General features: G+C 52.1%; 1 protein-coding gene across 4 annotated transcripts in view; it reads right to left on the bottom strand.

The window, feature by feature from the left end:
- Positions 1–18644, bottom strand: part of HIP1 (huntingtin interacting protein 1) — a 153711-nt gene that overhangs the window by 21192 nt on the left and 113875 nt on the right. For 3 of the 4 annotated variants that reach the window (XM_067705883.1, XM_067705885.1, XM_067705884.1), the window contains 16 exons: positions 18451–18531; positions 16297–16373; positions 15790–15851; positions 12176–12316; positions 10142–10199; positions 6908–6983; positions 6675–6815; positions 6365–6462; positions 5929–6001; positions 5175–5358; positions 4559–4647; positions 4069–4185; positions 2999–3100; positions 2624–2767; positions 2035–2170; positions 60–146 (listed from right to left, as the gene is read on the bottom strand). In XM_067705883.1, coding sequence (XP_067561984.1) covers positions 60–146; positions 2035–2170; positions 2624–2767; positions 2999–3100; positions 4069–4185; positions 4559–4647; positions 5175–5358; positions 5929–6001; positions 6365–6462; positions 6675–6815; positions 6908–6983; positions 10142–10199; positions 12176–12316; positions 15790–15851; positions 16297–16373; positions 18451–18531 — 1666 coding nt within the window. The remainder of the gene's footprint in view (positions 1–59; positions 147–2034; positions 2171–2623; positions 2768–2998; positions 3101–4068; positions 4186–4558; positions 4648–5174; positions 5359–5928; positions 6002–6364; positions 6463–6674; positions 6816–6907; positions 6984–10141; positions 10200–12175; positions 12317–15789; positions 15852–16296; positions 16374–18450; positions 18532–18644) is intronic. The other variant, XM_067705886.1, reaches the window with a different exon arrangement.

Genomic DNA, 18644 nt, shown 5'->3' with positions numbered 1-18644 from the left:
CGTCTCGGATCCCTGCCCAGCTGTCACTAGTGACAGACCCTCTCCTTCACCTCTCTTACCTTCTGGGCAGGCCAGATACTGGCTCCAGCATTTTTCCAGTTGCTCGATGCAGCTGGAAACGGACCTGACCTTGGAGAGTAGGTGATCTGTGAGAGGGAAGACAGGGCAAAGTCAGAGTCAGAGCTGTCTCAGCTCACTTCATCCTTGTTAGTTAAGCTGCCTGACAGACGACCTTCCCAGTGGGGGGCTCCAGCCCTGCAGGAGCTTCCCTAAGAAGGGGGAGGGAGGAGAGATCGATGGCTATGCTGGTACGTGATTCTCTTACTGTAGCTTCAAAGGCTGTACTTCTGAGGCTACCTGGTCCTTTAGCCAAGAACCACGGCAATGGCATCACGGTCTAGCTTCTGCCCCTCATTTCCCATCACTGCCACTGAATCAAATCCAGGCCTTCCTGTTAAGTGTTTCAAGGCCCTTGGACTCCCATTACTCTTGGGCTCAGACCCCTGGCTCCCCGTTCTGCCCACAACACCGTCATTCCCACTGCTGTGCCTCTGTGCACTGGTCCACGGAGACTGAATCGCACGCACAGGAGTTAAAAGTAGGGGCTCTTGCGTCTCGTGGCATACGTGTTGTAGCTCCTGGCTCTATCACTACTGGCTGTGTTCTCAGGCCACATGCGCCTGCTTCCTCATCCAACAAAGGAGGAATAATAGTACCACCTCCTGGCATCACAGTGAGGGTTGCTGGGCCAAGGCACATAAAGCGCTTAGAATCGTGCCTGGCATATTGCAAGCACTCGGTAAATGTCAGCCGTTTTTATTATTATTCCCCACTCTTCTTCCTCTCCATGGCTTTATGTCTCTCCTCTTCCTCCAAAACCCAGCTCATACCATCTCTTGTGGAATCTGCCCACAGCTGCCCCATGTCCTGGTGTTCTCGCAGTAAATGAGGTACCCAGTGTGCTACTTCATTTGCAACTGTTGGATTTCCCTACAGACGGGTTCCCCACTGAACAAGATACCACAGTCCTTCTTGAAACACTTCACCAAATCGAGACCTTTCTAGCTGATAATAAAAATCACCCATCAGGGCTGCCCTGGTGGCGCAGTGGTTGAGAGTCCGCCTGCCGATGCAGGGGACACGGGTTCGTGCCCCGGTCCGGGAAGATCCCACATGCCACGGAGCGGCTGGGCCTGTGAGCCATGGCCGCTGAGTCTGCGCTCCGCAACGGGAGAGGCCACAGCAGTGAGAGGCCTGCGTACCGCAAAAAAAATAAATAAATAAAATCACCCATCAGCTGTTTCTTCCCGTCTGCCTCGTTCTGAATGGGACCTCTCAAGACCATCAAGTCCCCTCTGCTCGAAAATGAGCTGTAATGAGATCTGTTCACGGCTACGTCCACGACTTCACAAATGCCCCGGGCCTGGATGCTCGCCCATCTACTGTGCACCAGGGCCCTCCTCTCATCACGGGGCTCCTGACTTCACCATATGCCCTGAGGACTCTGGGGCACGCAGAGTGGGCCCTTGCTCACGCCCGTGACCCTGTAGGGATTTTATCGTTTCTGCCTCTCCACGCTTAAGGATGATGACTCCCTGTCTAGATTTGAAGCTCATGGCAGCCACCTCTGGATTCAGACCACACTGTTCTCCTTAGAGACACAGAGGCCTGTCTGTTCCTCCTCCTCCCGGCATTCAGAATTGTTACCAGGCCTTGGCTCCCAGGATGCATTTCATCAGCGTGATCCACGACCAAAGCAGTAGTTATCACACCCGGGGCGGGGGAGGGGTGAGAGCTGGGGGGGTGGGGGGGTTTAGAAGATACTACTGCGCAGGCCCTGTGCTGCAGAGCTGCCGACTGAATAGAAATTAGGCGTGGTGGGGGGGGGGGGGCCCTGGGCATCCCCAGGTGATCCTGACATGCAGCTGGGCTGGGAACCCCTGAGATCAGGGTCTCACGGGATTCAAGGCCAACGCCGAAGAGCACTGGGCTGTAAGGATCCGGCACCTGCAAGCCGGGCAAGGGGAAGGGCACCTGCAGATCCGGCACAGCTGAAGAGAGCGGGCTCCTCAAACCGCCTCAGGGCCTCCTGCACCACCTGCTCGGCAGCCCTCCTCGACTCCGCCAGAAGCATTTTTCGCTGGTCCTTCGCGAGCCGGCCTACAGATTCCTAGGGATGGTCCAGGGAAGTGATGAGAGTCGGCCATAGGCCCCCGAATGAGCCTCGATGCAGCACCCACCTGTGACACAGCTAGGACTCCTGGAACCTTAGCTCGAGCTGCTGCTAATGAGGCCGAAGCCAGTTAGCTTGACACAGAGAAAAAGCCTTTTTAACTCTGTCCACAGGTGTGTGCCCCCGAGCACAGGAGGCTGTGGGGATGGACCACGGCAGCCCGGCCTCCACCCTTGGGGAGAGAGTGCCAGGTGCATCCCTTCTCATCTGCTCTGTGTGCAGCACAGGGCACACTGGCATTAGGAGCTACGCCCGCAGAATATTCGCCTTCGCGATCCGGCCGAAGGCCCCAAACCCCTTTCACAGCCCCCCTGCCTCCACGCATACACTGCCGAGGCCCATGACTATGAAATTGGACTTGGTCAGCCCCAGTGGGCGTCCGTTACTTGCCTCTGTGCTGGACAGTTTGATCTGGGTGTATTCCAACTGTTGCCGAAGAGCGGACAGTTCCTCCTCTCGACAAGCCATGGCTTCCACCAGGCCGCCCCGCTCCTTCTCCAGCTCGGCGATCTGGGCGGTCCATTTCGCTTCTGACTGCAGGGCGACCGAGTGGGAAGAGGGAGTTGCTGGGAGAATTAAACTGTCCCCTTTCCAGAGGTCCACACCCACCACCAGGCCACAAGGAATCTGCCCCTTCCCAAGGACACACTGCTCCCAGATGGGACCAAGGTGGGCCATGTGCTCATGGTGATGGATGCCGGGTGCCAGCAACACCAAAGCCAGAGATGGAGAAGAATGAGGAAGGGAAAGACAGGTGACGCTTACCTGGGCAGAACTTTCCAGGCTGCCTTGGACAATCTGGAGTTCCTGTTTGCTGGTGGCAAGTTCTTGCTTCAAACTCTCTAGTACTTCCGTCTGTTCTTGAGTCTGAAAGAGAAGAAATGCAGGAGCGCTCCCACCTGGGTGGCGGTTTCACGGGATAAACACGTGTAAAAGTCCCCAGGCTATACTTGTGAGATTTGTATACTTTTATACCCTGACATAAAGCAGGGGGAAGGTGAGAGCTCAGAATGTACCAAAATTTTTTTTTCCAGCTTCAGGAAATGTCAAGGGCGGGGGTGGGGTGGGGGGTGGGGAGTTTTAGGGACATTTCCCAAATGTCATGCTTGAGCCCATAATACTAATTAAAGCAGAACGAGATCTTTAATTCAGGCATCCCAACACCCAGTAGGTATAATGCTGACTCACCCCATCTCACCGTCTTGAAACAATTTCCCTTCTTTGATTTCTAAGTGGTGTTTTTCAAAGAGCGGGTTGTGACCCATGAGTAAGAATTCACAGCTAACATTTTTAAAAGAATGCAGTAAACAGAGCTTCCCCCACAAAAAAAATCCACATGCATTCACATAATAAGGATAAGTATTGCTCTGTGAAACTTTGATTTCCATTAGATGTATTTTTCACTTGGGTCACAGGAGAGCGCGAAAGCCACTACTCTAAGTGTAAGGCATTCCATTTTATCCACCCGACATCTCTTTACTCCAATCGGACCTGCCGCCAACCCCATCCCAACTCACGGGAGTTCTGGCTGTGGGTCTTTATGAATGCCACTCCTCTCTGACATCCACCTGCTTCCACTTCAAAACCTCCTCAAGACTCGTCCTAGCTGATGAGCCCCACTCAACTTCAGACCCTTCATCACGTCATGCCTCTAACCCCTTACACATGGGTAACCACGTCCTGTCCTGTACGGTCCCTTGTCACCCTCCCACAGGGCTCTACCTGTTCGTGAAGCAGACGACGAGGTCTTTCAATCTGTGCAGTGCTCAAGGCCCACCTCCATCTCGGACAGACACCCTCCCCCCCACCAATTCCCACCTACTTCTTCTACTCACCTTCCGCTGGGCCTGGTCGCTTACGCGCTGGAAAGAATCCTCTAGCTCTTTTTTCTCTCGTTCCAAATCCACTTGGGCTTGTCTGGCCACGGACACCTGTTTGGTCACCTCTGCATTCTGTAAGAGAAGCACAGTGTCTTGAACTAGCGTATCTCCAGCACAAAGGCCATCTTCCTTCCGGAAGAAATGACGCCGTTCAGACCTTGGGTGCCCTAGAGTCGGACACAGACATCACTTTCCCACCTAGAAGGAAGCTGTCACCTTCAGATGCTCAACTCTCAACTATTTGCCAAAATGATAAAGATGGGGGATAATGCTAATGCTAGTGGGGCTGGCACCTAAGGTGGAGCTCGAGATACAGGAGGCCAGGGAGCTGCGGTTTCCAAGAAACGGCGGGGGCGCCAGCCCTGGAGAAGCCACGTGGCGTAAGTCACCGTCTCCCCCGTGCAGCGGGGCCTGCGCGTGCCGATGGGGGCGGTGAGGGTCCTACCTTCCGCAGCAGGTCGGCGTGGTTCTGCACCAGCTCGCTGTACTTCTCCTTTAGCTTGCTGTAGCGCTGCTCGTTGGCTTGGGCTTTCCCTGTATCGTCAAGGACCAAGGTGAGGGGTCTGCACTGGTGGGGACCCTCTGCCCTCCTTCCAATAAGCCAGAACCCCTAGAAGATCGTCCCTCCTTTTTCACAAGCATATATACCTCCTTCTCCCTCAAAACCCCTACTGAAATAAAGTCCCCTGGGAGGTCTTCTTTAATGAAGAATTCACCTAATTCAAATCCCTCCACTGATACATGCCTTGAGCATTTCATGCTCGGCATTTACTTTATCAGGGTTTTTGGCTTTTATGCCACGAATTTTCTTAGGCTCCCTCTCCTTCGTCATCCTCTGTAGCCCCATCTCCGTGTTCGCAGCAGGGCCTCAAGTGGGGCTCTCAACCTGCCCGACACCGATCTGCCCTTCTGACTGGTGACACTGGCATTCACGACGGCCTCCCGGACAGACTCGAGGCGGGGGCTCTGGCGCCTGGCCTCAGCCTCCATCCGGGGTCTCACTGGGCTCCGCCCTCCCCGGCCCCACCCTCACGCCCAGCCCGGTGCCAGCCGCCGCTCACTCTCGATCTCCGTCAGGCTCCGCTGAGCCTTCTCCGTGTCCTCTCGCTTCTTCTTGAGCTCGTCCAGCTCGGCCCGTTGGAACTCGCTGTCGTCGGCCGCCTGCTGCCGCAGGTGCTGCTGCTCGGCCAGCTCGGCCTCCAGCTCGCTGATGCGGCCCTTCAGCTGCAGCATGGCTCGATGGCTCTGCGGGAGGGCCCGGGGATGAGCGCTGGGCGGGCCGAGCGGGGTCGACCTGCCACGTCTCCAGCGCCGACCACATCAACACCTGGGTCTTCCTAAGAGGCCCACTCCCAAGGCCTCACGAGAGTGGAGGCTTCTGGTCACTACAAGCCACCCCCCAGCCACAACAGGGGGTGACGGCAGGGGAGTTCTGGTCCTGTTAGAGGGGCCTGGGAGCCGTGATGGACCAGCTGGCATGAAGGAGAGGACATTTGCCGGTCCCAGGGTAAAGCCTCCGCACCAGACACTGCAAAGTGCCAGCAGAGCTACAAGTCAAACCTTCTCGTCGCCAAGTGAGAAGAGCAGGTCTCTCACCGCACAGCTTCACAGCCAGCTGGTGATCACAACTATCTCCCACTATCACAGGGCCCCTGGAGCGCGGCTTAAATGCTGCTCTCAAGGGTTAAGTGCACTGGAAATGCATAACGACCTGGTCAAGATGTGGCCCAACAAGGGTGGATGTGAAGCAAATTTAATATTAAAAGCTGTCATGTTCCGGTGAAGCCCAGACGCAGATCAGAGCCTAGCTCATACCTCAGTCTTCATGTTTTCCAGCTGTGCTTTCAGCCCACTGATCTCTCTGTACAGTTGATCAATTAAGTGATCCCTAGGAACAGAAGGACAGCAAGTTTGCTTCCACTGTGCTTCTATCCCTTCCCTTTTAAATTCGAGCTAGGAGACCCAGGGAGGAGGTTAAAAGTCGATGTTAATTTGGGAACAGTTCTTTGAAATCCTGTAAGTTATACGCTAAGACTGTCAGCGTTTCCAGATACTAATCTACCACCCACAGGTCCATGGGTATTTCAGCCTCATTCGATTTTCCTCTGGGATTTTAAAGGGGCCAGTATTCGAAGGTCAAGACATTTACCGAAGAAGCCCAAGAATTCCTCTTTGGTTGGGTGTGGCAAGTGAGATCATGGCTTAACTTAGCTTTTGTACCATGTGCTTTAACTCCACAGCCCGGACTCACTTCTCGTCCTTGTTCACGCCATTCTGACTGTTGAAATTGAAGGGATCACTGCTGGAGGAGCTGCCAAAGATGTCATCGAACTTGCTGTCGTATGAATTCTGCGGCAACCAGAAAGGAGTAAGGACAAGGTTAGAGACCCAGAGAGGTCAGCGTGGGTCTCACGAGTGACACGTGGGAACGGATACTTTCTTAATCTGGTTCAGGTCCACTTACGGCGCTTGGGTTAGAAGGTGGCTGAACTTGTCCCAGGTCCTCCTGCCCTCCCCGGGGGCAACGGGAAGGCCTGAGCTTCCTCCTAAGTGGTCCTCACCTGCTGGGAGGCATCCATGTCCATGAGGTCATCCTTCTCTAAGACTGGCTCGCTGTCGGGGGATGAGGCCTCGGCTGGGATCACCACCACGGGGCTGATGTGCTCTGACAGGGCGGAGGCTCGTAGGAAGTTGGGTGGGTTCTGAAAAGGGAAGACACATCCTCAGACCCTGCCCACCTGCCAGCCTCTAAGACAGCCTCCAGGACTCAGCAGCTCCCTGGGTGTGGCCTTACCTCTGGCAGCTGAGGGATCTGAATGAGCCGCTTGAAGTACTGAAGGTTGCTGGAGCGGTAGAAGAGATCTTTCAACCTAAGGGTGGAGAAAGGCCTGAGGGCTGCTGGGGGCCTTCACCAGCCCCGGGGAGGGGACACCCTGCTTTCCTACTGCCTGCCCAGCCCCCGGGCACAGGCTGCCAAGGAGATGCTCCATGGTGCTAGGATGCAATTACGATGCTGCAGGGAGAGATTATTTATAGCCAGTCCTCACTGATTGGGGGAAGAGTAATTCAAACCACAAAATCCTTTGGAAGAGTAGACAGTCCAAAAACTAATTTCTGCATCACCATAGAATATATGCTGTTGTTTGGCAGATGTGTCTTCCTAGCAATGTTTGGCTTAGAGTAATATTAAAATAAATTTCTGAGGATAAACCCACTAATGATACGAAGAGGGAAGGGAACTTAATTACTAAGGCAGATCTCTTTTTAATGAATTCACCTTATTTGAGCGCTATTTGTTATCTCCTCAACTAGACTATAAGCTTCTAGAAGGCAGAGACTGGGCCCTGCTGAGCTAGGTTTAAAATAGTACCGGGCCAGCCATAAAAAGGAACGAAATTGGGTCATTAATAGAGACGTGGATGGACCCAGAGAGTGTCATACAGAGTGAAGTGAGTCAGAAAGAGAAAAGCAAATCTCGTAGATTAACGCATACATGTGGAATCTAGAAAAATGGTATACATGATCTTCTTTGCAAAGCAGAAATAGAGACACAGACGTAGAGGACAAATGTATGGATACCAAGGGGGAAAGGGGTGGGGAGGGAGGAATTGGGAGACTGGGATCGACACATATACATTATTGATACTATGTATAAAATAGACAATTGATGGGAACATACTGTATGGCACAGGGAACTCTACCTAATGCACTGTGGTAAAATGGGAGGGAAGTCCAAAGGGAGGGGATATCTGTATGTGTATGGCTGATTCATTTTGCTGTGCAGCGGAGGCTAACTTAACGTTGTGAAGCAGCCATACTCCGATTAAAATTAATTAAAAAATAAAAATAAAGTAGTACCAGGCATGGAATTACTCAGCAATATTGGTTGAAGAAAAACCATTTATACTGTGTCCTAATCTTGGATGGATATGGGAATAAATAAACCCCAATTTTTTCTCTTCCTCAAGTCTCCATTTTGAATCTAAACACTGAAGGCCAACAAAACTGAGGGCACCAGACATATTTTCTGAGATATAATAAAAGAGGGTCAGGGATCTCAGCACCCTCTCTCTGCAGCACAGAATTTTCTCCAGCTCAGCCCAATAAGCGAAACTCCTGGGGTCTCACGATAACCCTTCAGACCCCAGGGTTAGGACTGTCCCTGTGACATCACTGTTGCTTTCCCCGAATTCGGGGACATTGAGGCCTCAGCCACCGTGTCTGTGGAAGAGAAGGTGAGGCGGCACGCATGGGAAATGCTTTTATAAGCTCAAAAAAATGAAAGGAAACAGAATCACCTGACCACACGTTCCCTGCTTTCTGGGCTGGAGCCAACAGTAATAGGCTCTGCTGCTTTCCTAAGCTACTGGAATTTAACATTCCAGGAAATCAGCCCCAGGGCCTGTCTCCTAGCATTTAATAAGTCATTTATTATAGAATAAACATACGAGGCTTTTCAGACGGAACAAGGAAACGGGGAGGATAGCACAACCCCGAACTTGCCCTCTCTGATTGTTGCTCAGGAACCAGCAAAAGAAGCCTAAGCTTGGGATCCTGGGGGTGGGGGGGGCGACGCTTTTCCTGCAGTCAAGGGTGAAGAAATTAACAAGGAAAACATCATGCTCATGCTTCCCCCCCCTCGCCGGCCCCATCCTCCTGTCTCTCCCTCCATTCCATCCCTTCTTCTTGGGGCATGCTTAATTGAAAGATGAGCTGGACTTGTCATCTCGTCACCAATTTTCTTTCCCAAATGCACCAGAATAATTTCCCCTTTGGTCAGAGAAGCTCTTCCTCTTCTAGACTAGCTGATTAGCTTATTAATTCATTCAAACATGATTGAATGCTATAGGCTTAATTGACTGCTGTGAATCAGGTGCTAGAGGTACAATAATGGGCAAGACAGTCAAACAAAAAAAGTCATGCTAAGAACCAGGAAGGAAGTAAACAGGGTGCTGTGATGGAGAATATGAGGGTGGGGTCGGAGGAGCAGAAGGTAGGCAAAAAGACCCCAAATGCGGGGCCAGAGACTGCCTTTGTGTGGAGGTGACTGAAGATGACCTGGATGGAGCTGGCCAGGCTGGGAGGAGAGCATCCTGAGGACAGGGAACAGCACGTGCTAAGCCTCTGAGCGCAGGCTATGTTCCGGGAACTGGAAGAGGACCTTACGTGGCTGAAACACTTGGAGAACTGGAGACAAGGTCACAGATGGCGGGCAGGGGCCAGATCATGTAGGGGCCTTGCAGACCACAGAGAGGAGCTGCGAATTGATTCTCAGTGTAATCAGAAGCCATTGAAAGGTTGTAAGCAAGGGATTTATATTTTTACAAGGTCGTTCTAACTGCTGGGTGGGGATAGGATTGCAGAGGGCAAGAGCTGAAATCCAGAGCATCCCGTCCATATCGGAGGGTCCTGGTAGACAGCAATGGAAGTGGAAGAGATGGGATATATGACCAGAGACAAGACCTCTTTGTCAATTATCATCTGAACTTGCTTATAGATTGGACGTGGGGAATGAGGAAAATGGTGAGTTCCGGATCTCTGTCCTAAGTGGATGGTGGGCAGCATTTATTGAGATAGAAGGGAAAGGAAAAGGTTTTTGAAGAAAACCTAGAGTTTAGTTTGAGATGTAAGTTTGGTATAGTGATGTCAAATAGACCACTGGGGATGTGAACCTGGAATCCAGAGGTAAGGTTGGGCTGGAGTTATATCTTTGGGAGTTGTCAGCATGTATACGGTATAAAACCATGAGAACTTAGGGAGAAGAAAAATGGAAGAGGATGAAGCCCTGGGAATAAAGCAGGATGACTGAATGAATGAAACTGTCTTTCTCTATGAGATTTATTAGAGAACCGATAGCTTCCCCAGCCATTGGTAGGTTTGCTGCCGTCTTCTTTTCCTTTGCTTTTTAAAGCATTAAAGCAGATACCCTCACCCTTCGATGATTTAAAAGCAAGTGCTTCCTGCATGGATTAATTGACTTTATAGCACTTTTAGATTCGCCTTCCTTTCTCTCACTGAAGCCGCTTACTTTGTGAACTGCTCCATGAAGCGGTCCCGGTGGCCTTGCAGGGTGTCGGCTGGAAGACCTGGAAGAAATTGGAAAAGACTAAGAGGGAATAGGAGGACCGGAGGGCAGGCAAGACACAGCGGGAAGGGACCATCCCTCCTGGGGCTGGGGGCCAGCCCTGCAGGAAGGCATTCTTGACCTAGAGTTGCCCTGGGAAACCAAGAGGGCCCAGTGGGGCCAGCAGGGACTCTGGGGCTACTTCTCAGTCAGATCTTTCCTTCTGTTTGCTCCTGGACTGCAAGCCACTCTCGACAGAGCAGGATGGAAGTTACGTTGCTGACTACAGCAGCGGTGACCTGACCCAAGCAGCAGGGTGGACCACGGCAGGCCCCAGAGGGGGGCTCTCTCCGGGGGGCTGTGTGCACTGGGCACACTGGGTGAGGCCCAGCACAGACATGAGTCTGGAGAGATGCAGAGAGCCTGCCAGAGACAGGCAAAGACTGCAGGACTGAGACCCTTGGGTTCAGGGGTACATGGGAACTCTCTGAACTATCTCTGCAACTTTTCTGTAGATCTAAATCTATTCTAAAAGAAAATATTTATTTTCAGAAAAGCATATACTGTATGGAGCATCCCTTTTTCCCTGACCACACAGTTCTCGAAGGTCTTGTGTATTGCTCTGCCTTTAAAGAAGGCCTTTAAACCCAAATAATTACCTGTCTCTTATCACAACTCACCACTTTATAGAAGGAAGTGGGGATGTCCTAGTGCGCAACTGGTTCTGTAGTATCTTAGGAACAAGTTCATCTGTACTCAGAGCTTCTGCGCAACTGCCTGCCTTCTTTTCTTGGGATTTAGTCTACCCTCTCTGCTTCCTTCAGACACGCCCCCCTGCTCCAAAACCCTTCTAACCCTTGAACATGGAATTCCAACCTCCCTCCCATGAAACCCTCCTACGTTAATGACAGTGATGCTGCTTCCCTTGTTCTGGTCTAAATAACCAGACTCATCCTCGTCAGTGACCTGTTCCAGAGTACCCCTTGTCCTAGACTTCCGCAATAAAACCTTGCTAATATCCATCTGAGTCTTGATTTTTCTCGGTTTTCCATCATCCATGTACTCTGAATGTGTGTACCCTTCACGATGGCCACCTCACAGTGTCACCCAGGGACCGCCCACATCAGATTCATCGGGGATACGGTTTAACGATGCAGACCCTGAGGAAGCAGCACCCACACACATCGTTTTAAATAAGAAGCGCAACTAACAAACGTAAGGTAGATAGCTAGTGGGAAGCAGCCGCATGGCACAGGGATATCGGCTTGGTGCTTTGTGACCGCCTGGAGGGGTGGGATAGGGAGGGTGGGAGGGAGGGAGACGCAAGAGGGAAGAGGTATGGGAACATATGTATATGTATAACTGATTCACTTTGTTATAAAGTGGAAACTAACACACCATTGTAAAGCAATTATACCCCAATAAAGATGTTAAAAAAATACATATTCCTAAAAAAAAAAAAAAAAAAAAAAGAAGCACATAAACGGATAAGAACATCCACAAGACCAGTAGTTTCCAAAATACATTCCGCGAAACTATCCCAAAGATCTGTGGCTAGGGGAGGTGTGCCCTTCCATTGATTTGAGCAGCCCTGTTTTATATTTTACATTTCTCCACAAAACCCATTTGTACAAAGAGACTGTGTTGATGAACTCTTTGGAAACGGCCGCCTTTGCTCCTGTGGGTCTAGGCCGGGTCTGTCCTCATCTGTGTGGTCTGCAGCGTACATGACACATATGGATGTTGACGTGGTAGAGCTGGAGGTGGAGGGTGAGGACCATCCCGAGTCACGGCTGTGGCAGGCCAGGTGATTCCCTGAGCACAGCAAGGCTTGGCCCTGCTCTTCTATTCTCAAGACAGCCGGGAGCTCCAGGGCCTTCTGGGTCAGGAGCAGAAAGCCAAGGGCACTGGGGGGAGCTGCTTCCCTCCAGGGACAGCCTCAGGCTGTGAACCTCCTTCCGGCCAGAAGTTTCCAGAGATCAAGCCCCGTATACTCACAGGAGTGGAGTTTGAAGAGAAGTTTGACAGTGTAATCATAGAGGTGGCTGCAGTCCAAGATGACCTGGATCAGCGGGGCTAGGCGGCACTGCCCGGCTGTCGTCACTGACACGGAACGGGACATGTCCAGGGAGTTGAACACTAGGGGACAGAAAGGGGAGAGGCAGCAGAGCTAGGAAATTAGAGGCAACCTTCTCAGACGGGAGAAGGCAGGAGTCTAACACACGAGGACCTGTTCTGTGCAATCATGATCTCATGTGATGCATCTAACCCTTTCAACACTCCTATGGGGTAGCTAAGAGTATCCCCATCATACAGGGGAGTAAGTAACTTGAAGGTGGCCACAAAGCCAAGAAGCGGTTTTGCTGAGAGATGGTGAGTTAAAAGCCAGAGCCCCTGTGGCCAGCGATGGCTAGACCAGGAGCCTGTGGCCCTGGCAGTCAAGATGCTCTGTGTGTCACAAACAGGTGAAATGAACTTGCTCTACTCTGTGCACAGCCCGGCGGGAGGGATTTACGGGGGGAGCACCCCAAATGCCTCCTTCCGGTCTGACGAGCTTCATGCTTCCTCCCCCACCTCCCTCCCATATGGGCAGGAAGAACACATCCCCTTTTAAGGTTTCTGATTTAATGGGGAGGTGGGCTCTTGTTCAAGGGAAGCCCTCCGTTTTATGGGGAATCAGTATTTCAGGATCGAAAGGGGCTTTGGACAGCCAATTCAGCCCTCTGTCTCAGGCATGAACTTGGTCTCACGGTGATCTTGACCCTGAGAAGCACCCAATCTGGTTGTGCAAGAGAAAACATGTGGGGAAACTATCAAACATTGATCAGAACACGAAGAAATAATTCAGCCTTGGCTTCCTGCTGGCTTGTCACAGGGTTCTTGGAACACCACAAGGGGGGAAATGCAGGAACCCTGGTGGACAGTTGGAGGAGAGGCTACAAGGACCCAGGGCAAGGAGCCAGGAAGAGGACGAACCATCAGGATCAAGGCTGACGGAGGTCCTTGGGGGAGCCGGTCAACGGAAGTACTGCCCTCCACTCTCCCGGGCTCCAGAAAGCAAACTGCTCTCACAGACCCCTACACATTAACCCCCTGCCCCTTGCCCCTCGGTCCTAAACCAAGCACCTAGATGCCTGGCCGTGGACCCTGAGTGCACACCACTGGCCAGGGCTGATTTCCTCCCTGCAGAGGCTGCCCACCGCCTCCGGAGACCCTGCACGTGGCCGGCACCGAAAGACTTTCCCTGCAGTCCCTCAGTGAGTGGGACTGCCCCGGAGGAAAGCCCAGAGCCACTGTGTTCGGCCTTCCCTGGCTGTACTAGTCCCTGTTAACAGGCTTAGTCTGTCAAGTGAAAGAAAAAAAAAAACAAAAACCCAAACGGTTCTAATTAAAAGGCAGCTTTTCTTCTTGACACAAATTAAAAGCAGCTGTCACTGCGAGGCGGCCATCCCCAAATCTCCTGGCTTCCTTAGGCTCCACGCTGGCAAGGAACCCCAGGCCGCTCCATCTCACGGCCTGCCTGCCGCTTTCCAGGAATGCCCCTTGGCATCTAGTAACATCTAGAGCTGTGTGACCGTGGGCAAGTTACTCAACCTCTCTGTGCCTCCAGATGCTTTTCTGTAAGATGCAGATGGTTCTAATAGCACATACCTCTTAAGGGTCTTGTAAGGAGGTCTCCTAAGGATTAAATGAGAATGTCCTATAAAGTTCATGGCAACAGTGCAGTGGTCCTTCCCATTTGCTTTGAGATTGATTAAAATCACCTGGGGAAATTTGAAAACTACTAATGTCTGCCTGCAACTCCTCCATGCCCCCTTCTTTTTTAATTGGTCTGGGGTAGGGTTGGGGTGGGGTTTCAAAAGCCCCCCAGGTGATTCTAATATGCAGCCAGGGTTGAAAACTATTTTCTAGCTCAGCGCTTCTCAAACTGTAGCATGCATCAGAATCCCCCCATAGGATCACTCCAGTAGAATTCTGTGATGATGGAAAGGCTCTGTACGTGTGTCCAATATGCTAGCCACGTGTGGCTGCCGAGTGCCTGCAATGTGGTGAGTGCAACGGAGGCCCTGACTTTTGAATGTTACTTAATCGTAATTAATTTAAATAGTCACACGTGGCCAGTGGCAACGCTGTTGGACAGTGCAGACTTGGGGAGTTTGTTAAAACAGATGGCTGGGCCCCACCCGCAGAGATTCTAATTCAGAAGGTCTGGGGTGGGACCCGAGAGTGTGCATTTCTAATACGTTCTCAGGTGATGCCGATGCTGGTCCAGGGACCACACTTGGAGAATCACTGCAAGGGCACCAAATAAATGTTAATTGTAATTGGCCCACGTTTCCCGCAGTTGAAAATGCAGGGCCTCCTTCCGAAGGTTCTGGTCCCAATCTTACGGGGTCACAGACTAGGACTCAGGAGCTGGACAGACGTCTTCTAATACCAGCTCTCTCGATTTCTGTGGCTCACAAGAGGTGACTGAGGATGGGGGGCAGGTGGGGAAACGTGTAGAGGATGCTCTTGATTCCGAATCACTGCTCTCTGGGGGATGAGAAAACCACCGCCATTTAACCATGGAAGAGTTTGTGCAAAGACTTGGGGGAGCTCTCTCTAGAAAACTCTAGCTAATTCTCCCCAGATAATTCCAGAGCATTCAGCTGGATGTCGACAGTATTTTTTAAAAATAAATTTATTTATTTTTGGCTGAGTTGGGTCTTTGTTGCTGCGCGCGGGGGCTACTCTTCGTTGCGGTGCGCGGGCTTCTCATTGCAGTGGCTTCTCTTGTTGGAAGCACAGGCTCTAGAGCACAGGCTCAGTAGTTGCGGCTCTCTGGCTCTAGAGCACAGGCTCAGTAGTTGTGGCGCATGGGCTTAGTTGCTCTGCGGCATGTGGGATCTTCCTGGACCAGGGCTCGAACCCGTGTCCCCTGCATTGGCAGGCAGATTCGTAACCACTGCACCACCAGGGAAGCCCGTTGACAACATTTTATGAACTCTGTCCACCTGTTGTTTCTTCACTGCTGTTCATGCAGAAAGCAAGCATTCTAAACTTGGTTGTTGAGCACTTGCTATATGCCAGGCATGGGGCTAGAACAGAGGTGAGCAGGCATGGTTCCTGATTTTTGAGGAGGAGCTCAGCATCTATTGCTAATAACCCAAGTGATCAATGAATATGGAAACAGAGCCAGGTATCACGGGATGCTGGGGCAGAAAGGGTGACTGCACAGGCCACCTGGGCAGAAATACACCCTGAGGGCCAGCCCACCTGAGCAGCACACAAGCCTGGGCCAAAGGACCAGCCAGTGCTGGGGCCACAGTCTAGGGTCTGTCAGAGGCCGGAACTGTCTTTGGACTCTTGGAGGCCTGGGCTTAGCGGGGAGGTCAGCAGGGTGGGGATCGCAGTCTTTCCACTCACGTGAAAATGCCCTTGGGCTTCAGCCCCTCCTTGCACCAGGACCAAGAGAACAGACACAGTGTGGGCAGCTCCATCTCCCTGGCCCTGAACTGCACAACTTGTATGGAGACAGGGGCTAGGCCAGCTGGTCCAAGCAGGGAACCAGGCTGGGGGTTAGGTGAATGCCCAGGAAAGCCTGGGCCAGACGGGAGGGAGAGACTCACCAGTTTGGAAGAGGTTAAGTTCACACTCCAGGTAGTCGAACATTTCCACTGTCAGCTGGAAACTGGACCCAAGAGGAAAGAGAGCTTATACTCCACGGCCCGAGGCCAGTGCTCCACCTGTCCCGGCCCCCAAGCCCTGTACTGCCGCCAATGTACACGTGCACACACAGACACACACACACACACACCAGCTTCAATTCTTAGCCCCGACCTAAGTGGGTATTAAGGCCATTGGAAGATCAAGCAGGGCGAATTCAACAGTGGAAGCAGCAAAGAAAAAGGGCAGAGGGGCACAGAGAAGGGAGGCCTGGAGTGGGAGGCGCCCTGGAAGGGTTCTTGAGGAGGCGCCAGGAGTAAGTGGCCCCAAGGTCAAGTCACTCAGGGGCTTTAGTCCCCACCCCAGCCACTGCCCTTGCCCTCAGGCCCTCTGTGACCCTAACCGGAAGTGACAGCATCTACCCAAGCTTTCTTTCTCATCGAGTCCAGAATGTGAGGACAGCCACTTACAAGTTGTTAACATCACTCTCTCCGGCCTCGTCCAGCTGCCGGTCACTCATCTGAAGGTTGCCTGGGAACCTAGGATTCTGGAAGGGAGGCAGAGGAAGTCAGAACAGGGCACCTCAAGAGCTCTCTATACAGACCAACTAAGCCGACATCAAGCAAGCCAGCCCCGCTGAGCTCGGGCTGCAGCAGGTGGATTCTGCTTGGTACAGGTGCCTGCATGCTCCCTGGGGAGGTGTGGCAGCGCTCACAGCCTCACACACGCACACACAGGTCCTGTGATTGGTTCACGGCAAAGAACACCCACCGCCCATCATCATAGGGGAAGGCTTCATCCCAACCCTGGGACCCGGGGGAGGGCCCCTCGCTCACAGCCTGTGCCATGGACATCTTCTCTGTGGTGCAATGACACCGAGCGTGTGAGAGCGGTCGGTCTTCAACTTGACACCCACACCATGCAGGCAGTGCAGCCTTTGCTTATTTCCAATCTGTTCTGAATACTCTCCAGGCTTCCCACTGCCCTCTGGCCATCTCCTGAAGCGGCTATTGTGAGCTCAGGGCAGGCAAACCCATTCTCACATTAACTTTAGCAAAACATAATCAGTAAAATAAACTTGAAGGCTGGAGAATATTACATCAAGCACCCGCACAGTCAGGGGAAGCTACGTGGACTCATCAGCTGTCAGGTATCTGGATCCTGCTCTCTTCCTCGGCGTGGTCTGTCTGGAGCGGGTGGAGCACAGGGCAGCGGGGCAGGTGGAGGGGAGCACAGAGAGACGGGTGGCCAGTCCACCAAGGGGGCTCTAAATGCCAGTGTGAGTTCTTCAGGCTCTGAAGAAAGAAATCCTCCACGCCGGCACCTCCCTCTCTGGCTGTAACACCCGGCGCTCTGCCTTGCAGCCCCTTCCTGCCCTCAGGCCCACCACCCCTGCTCATCTGCCTCAGAGACTCAGGCCTGGTGCCTTTATCCTTCTGGTCGCATTTACTTCCTCACTCAGTCTGGACATTATGATGACCTGGTCCCCTTCTCCATTTCCACCGCCAGCTCCCTAATTCTGGCCATTTTCCCTCCCACCTGGCATGCCATTCTTCCTTACCTCCTATGTGCCTCATACCCACCCTTCAAGGACCACCTCAAGACCCACTTCCTTCATTCTGCCCTTTAGGATGCCATATCCCTCCATCATTTCAAAACATCCCTGGCACTCTTCTGCAGGCACACATACCTGCCCGGCACTATTACACAGCTACTGCAAGTGTATAAGCTTCTCTCTCCGACAGATCTGTAAACGCCTAAAGAGTAGACCCTTTTTTCTTAATCTTACATGCCACTTGGCACACAGTTTTACATGCATTAAGTGTGTAAGAAATACCAGCTAGGGCTTCCCTGGTGGCGCAGGGGTTAAGAATCCACCTGCCAATGCAGGGGACACGAGTTCAAGCCCTGGTCCGGGAAGATCCCATGTGCCGCAGAGAAACTAAGCCCGCGCGCCGTAACTACTGAGCCTGCGCTCTAAAGCCCGCGAGCCACAACTACTGAAGCCCGCGCTCCTAGAGCCCGTGCTCCGCAACAGAAGAAGCCACCGCAATGAGAAGGCTGCGCGCTGCAACGAAGAGTAGGCCCTGCTCGCCACAATTAGAGAAAGCCTGCGTGCAGCAAAGAAGACCCAACGCGGCCAAAAATAAATACTAATAAATAAAATAAATATAAAAAAATCTTATATAAAAAAAGAAATATCAGCTAAAGTCATATCTTGATTAGAAGGTCCTGTGTGGAAACTTACTATATAAATGGAAGGCGCTGTTTCTATTAACAGTCAAGTCAGTGCTTCTGAAGTATTTTTATAAGGCCACCTGGTGGATCAGGTTCCTCTTTCTATTTGCAAAATGGGGAACAAAAGGTGCAGAAGACCTGGGCCAAAATCCCAGGCCCCTTGTCACATCCCAGGGGCCTGACTGCAGTTACTCTATAAAATGTTTCCTCTTACATAGCTGGGATATGGTGTGAACACTCCCTAAGAAGCCAGGCTGTCTCATTACCTGGAAAACCTGACAATTAAGCCCAGCCAGGTGTGAGGGGACAGGGCGGGGAGGTGGGGGAAGCAGGGGCGGGGGGAGTGCATGGCTGGCAGTGGCAGCAGGATTGTCGCAAAGACTCACTTTGGTGTGGTACTCCATCTTCGTTCTCAGCAGTTTGAGGTAGATGCTGCAAAGCTGCCCATACCCCTCACTCAGGTGGCCCTTTCAGGATGAGGAAAGAAAGCGGGGTGTCAACACGAAGAACATTGGTTTGAAGGATCTACAGCCAGGATTTCTTTTTGAAAGAATATATATTTTTTGTGAGTATGAAAATA

The sequence above is a fragment of the Pseudorca crassidens genome, chromosome 15 (assembly GCF_039906515.1).
Source record: "Pseudorca crassidens isolate mPseCra1 chromosome 15, mPseCra1.hap1, whole genome shotgun sequence".
In the NCBI taxonomy this organism is placed as follows: Eukaryota; Metazoa; Chordata; class Mammalia; order Artiodactyla; family Delphinidae; genus Pseudorca; species Pseudorca crassidens.
Note: the sequence above shows the minus strand (reverse complement) of the source record. Positions and strands in the feature narration are given on the sequence as shown.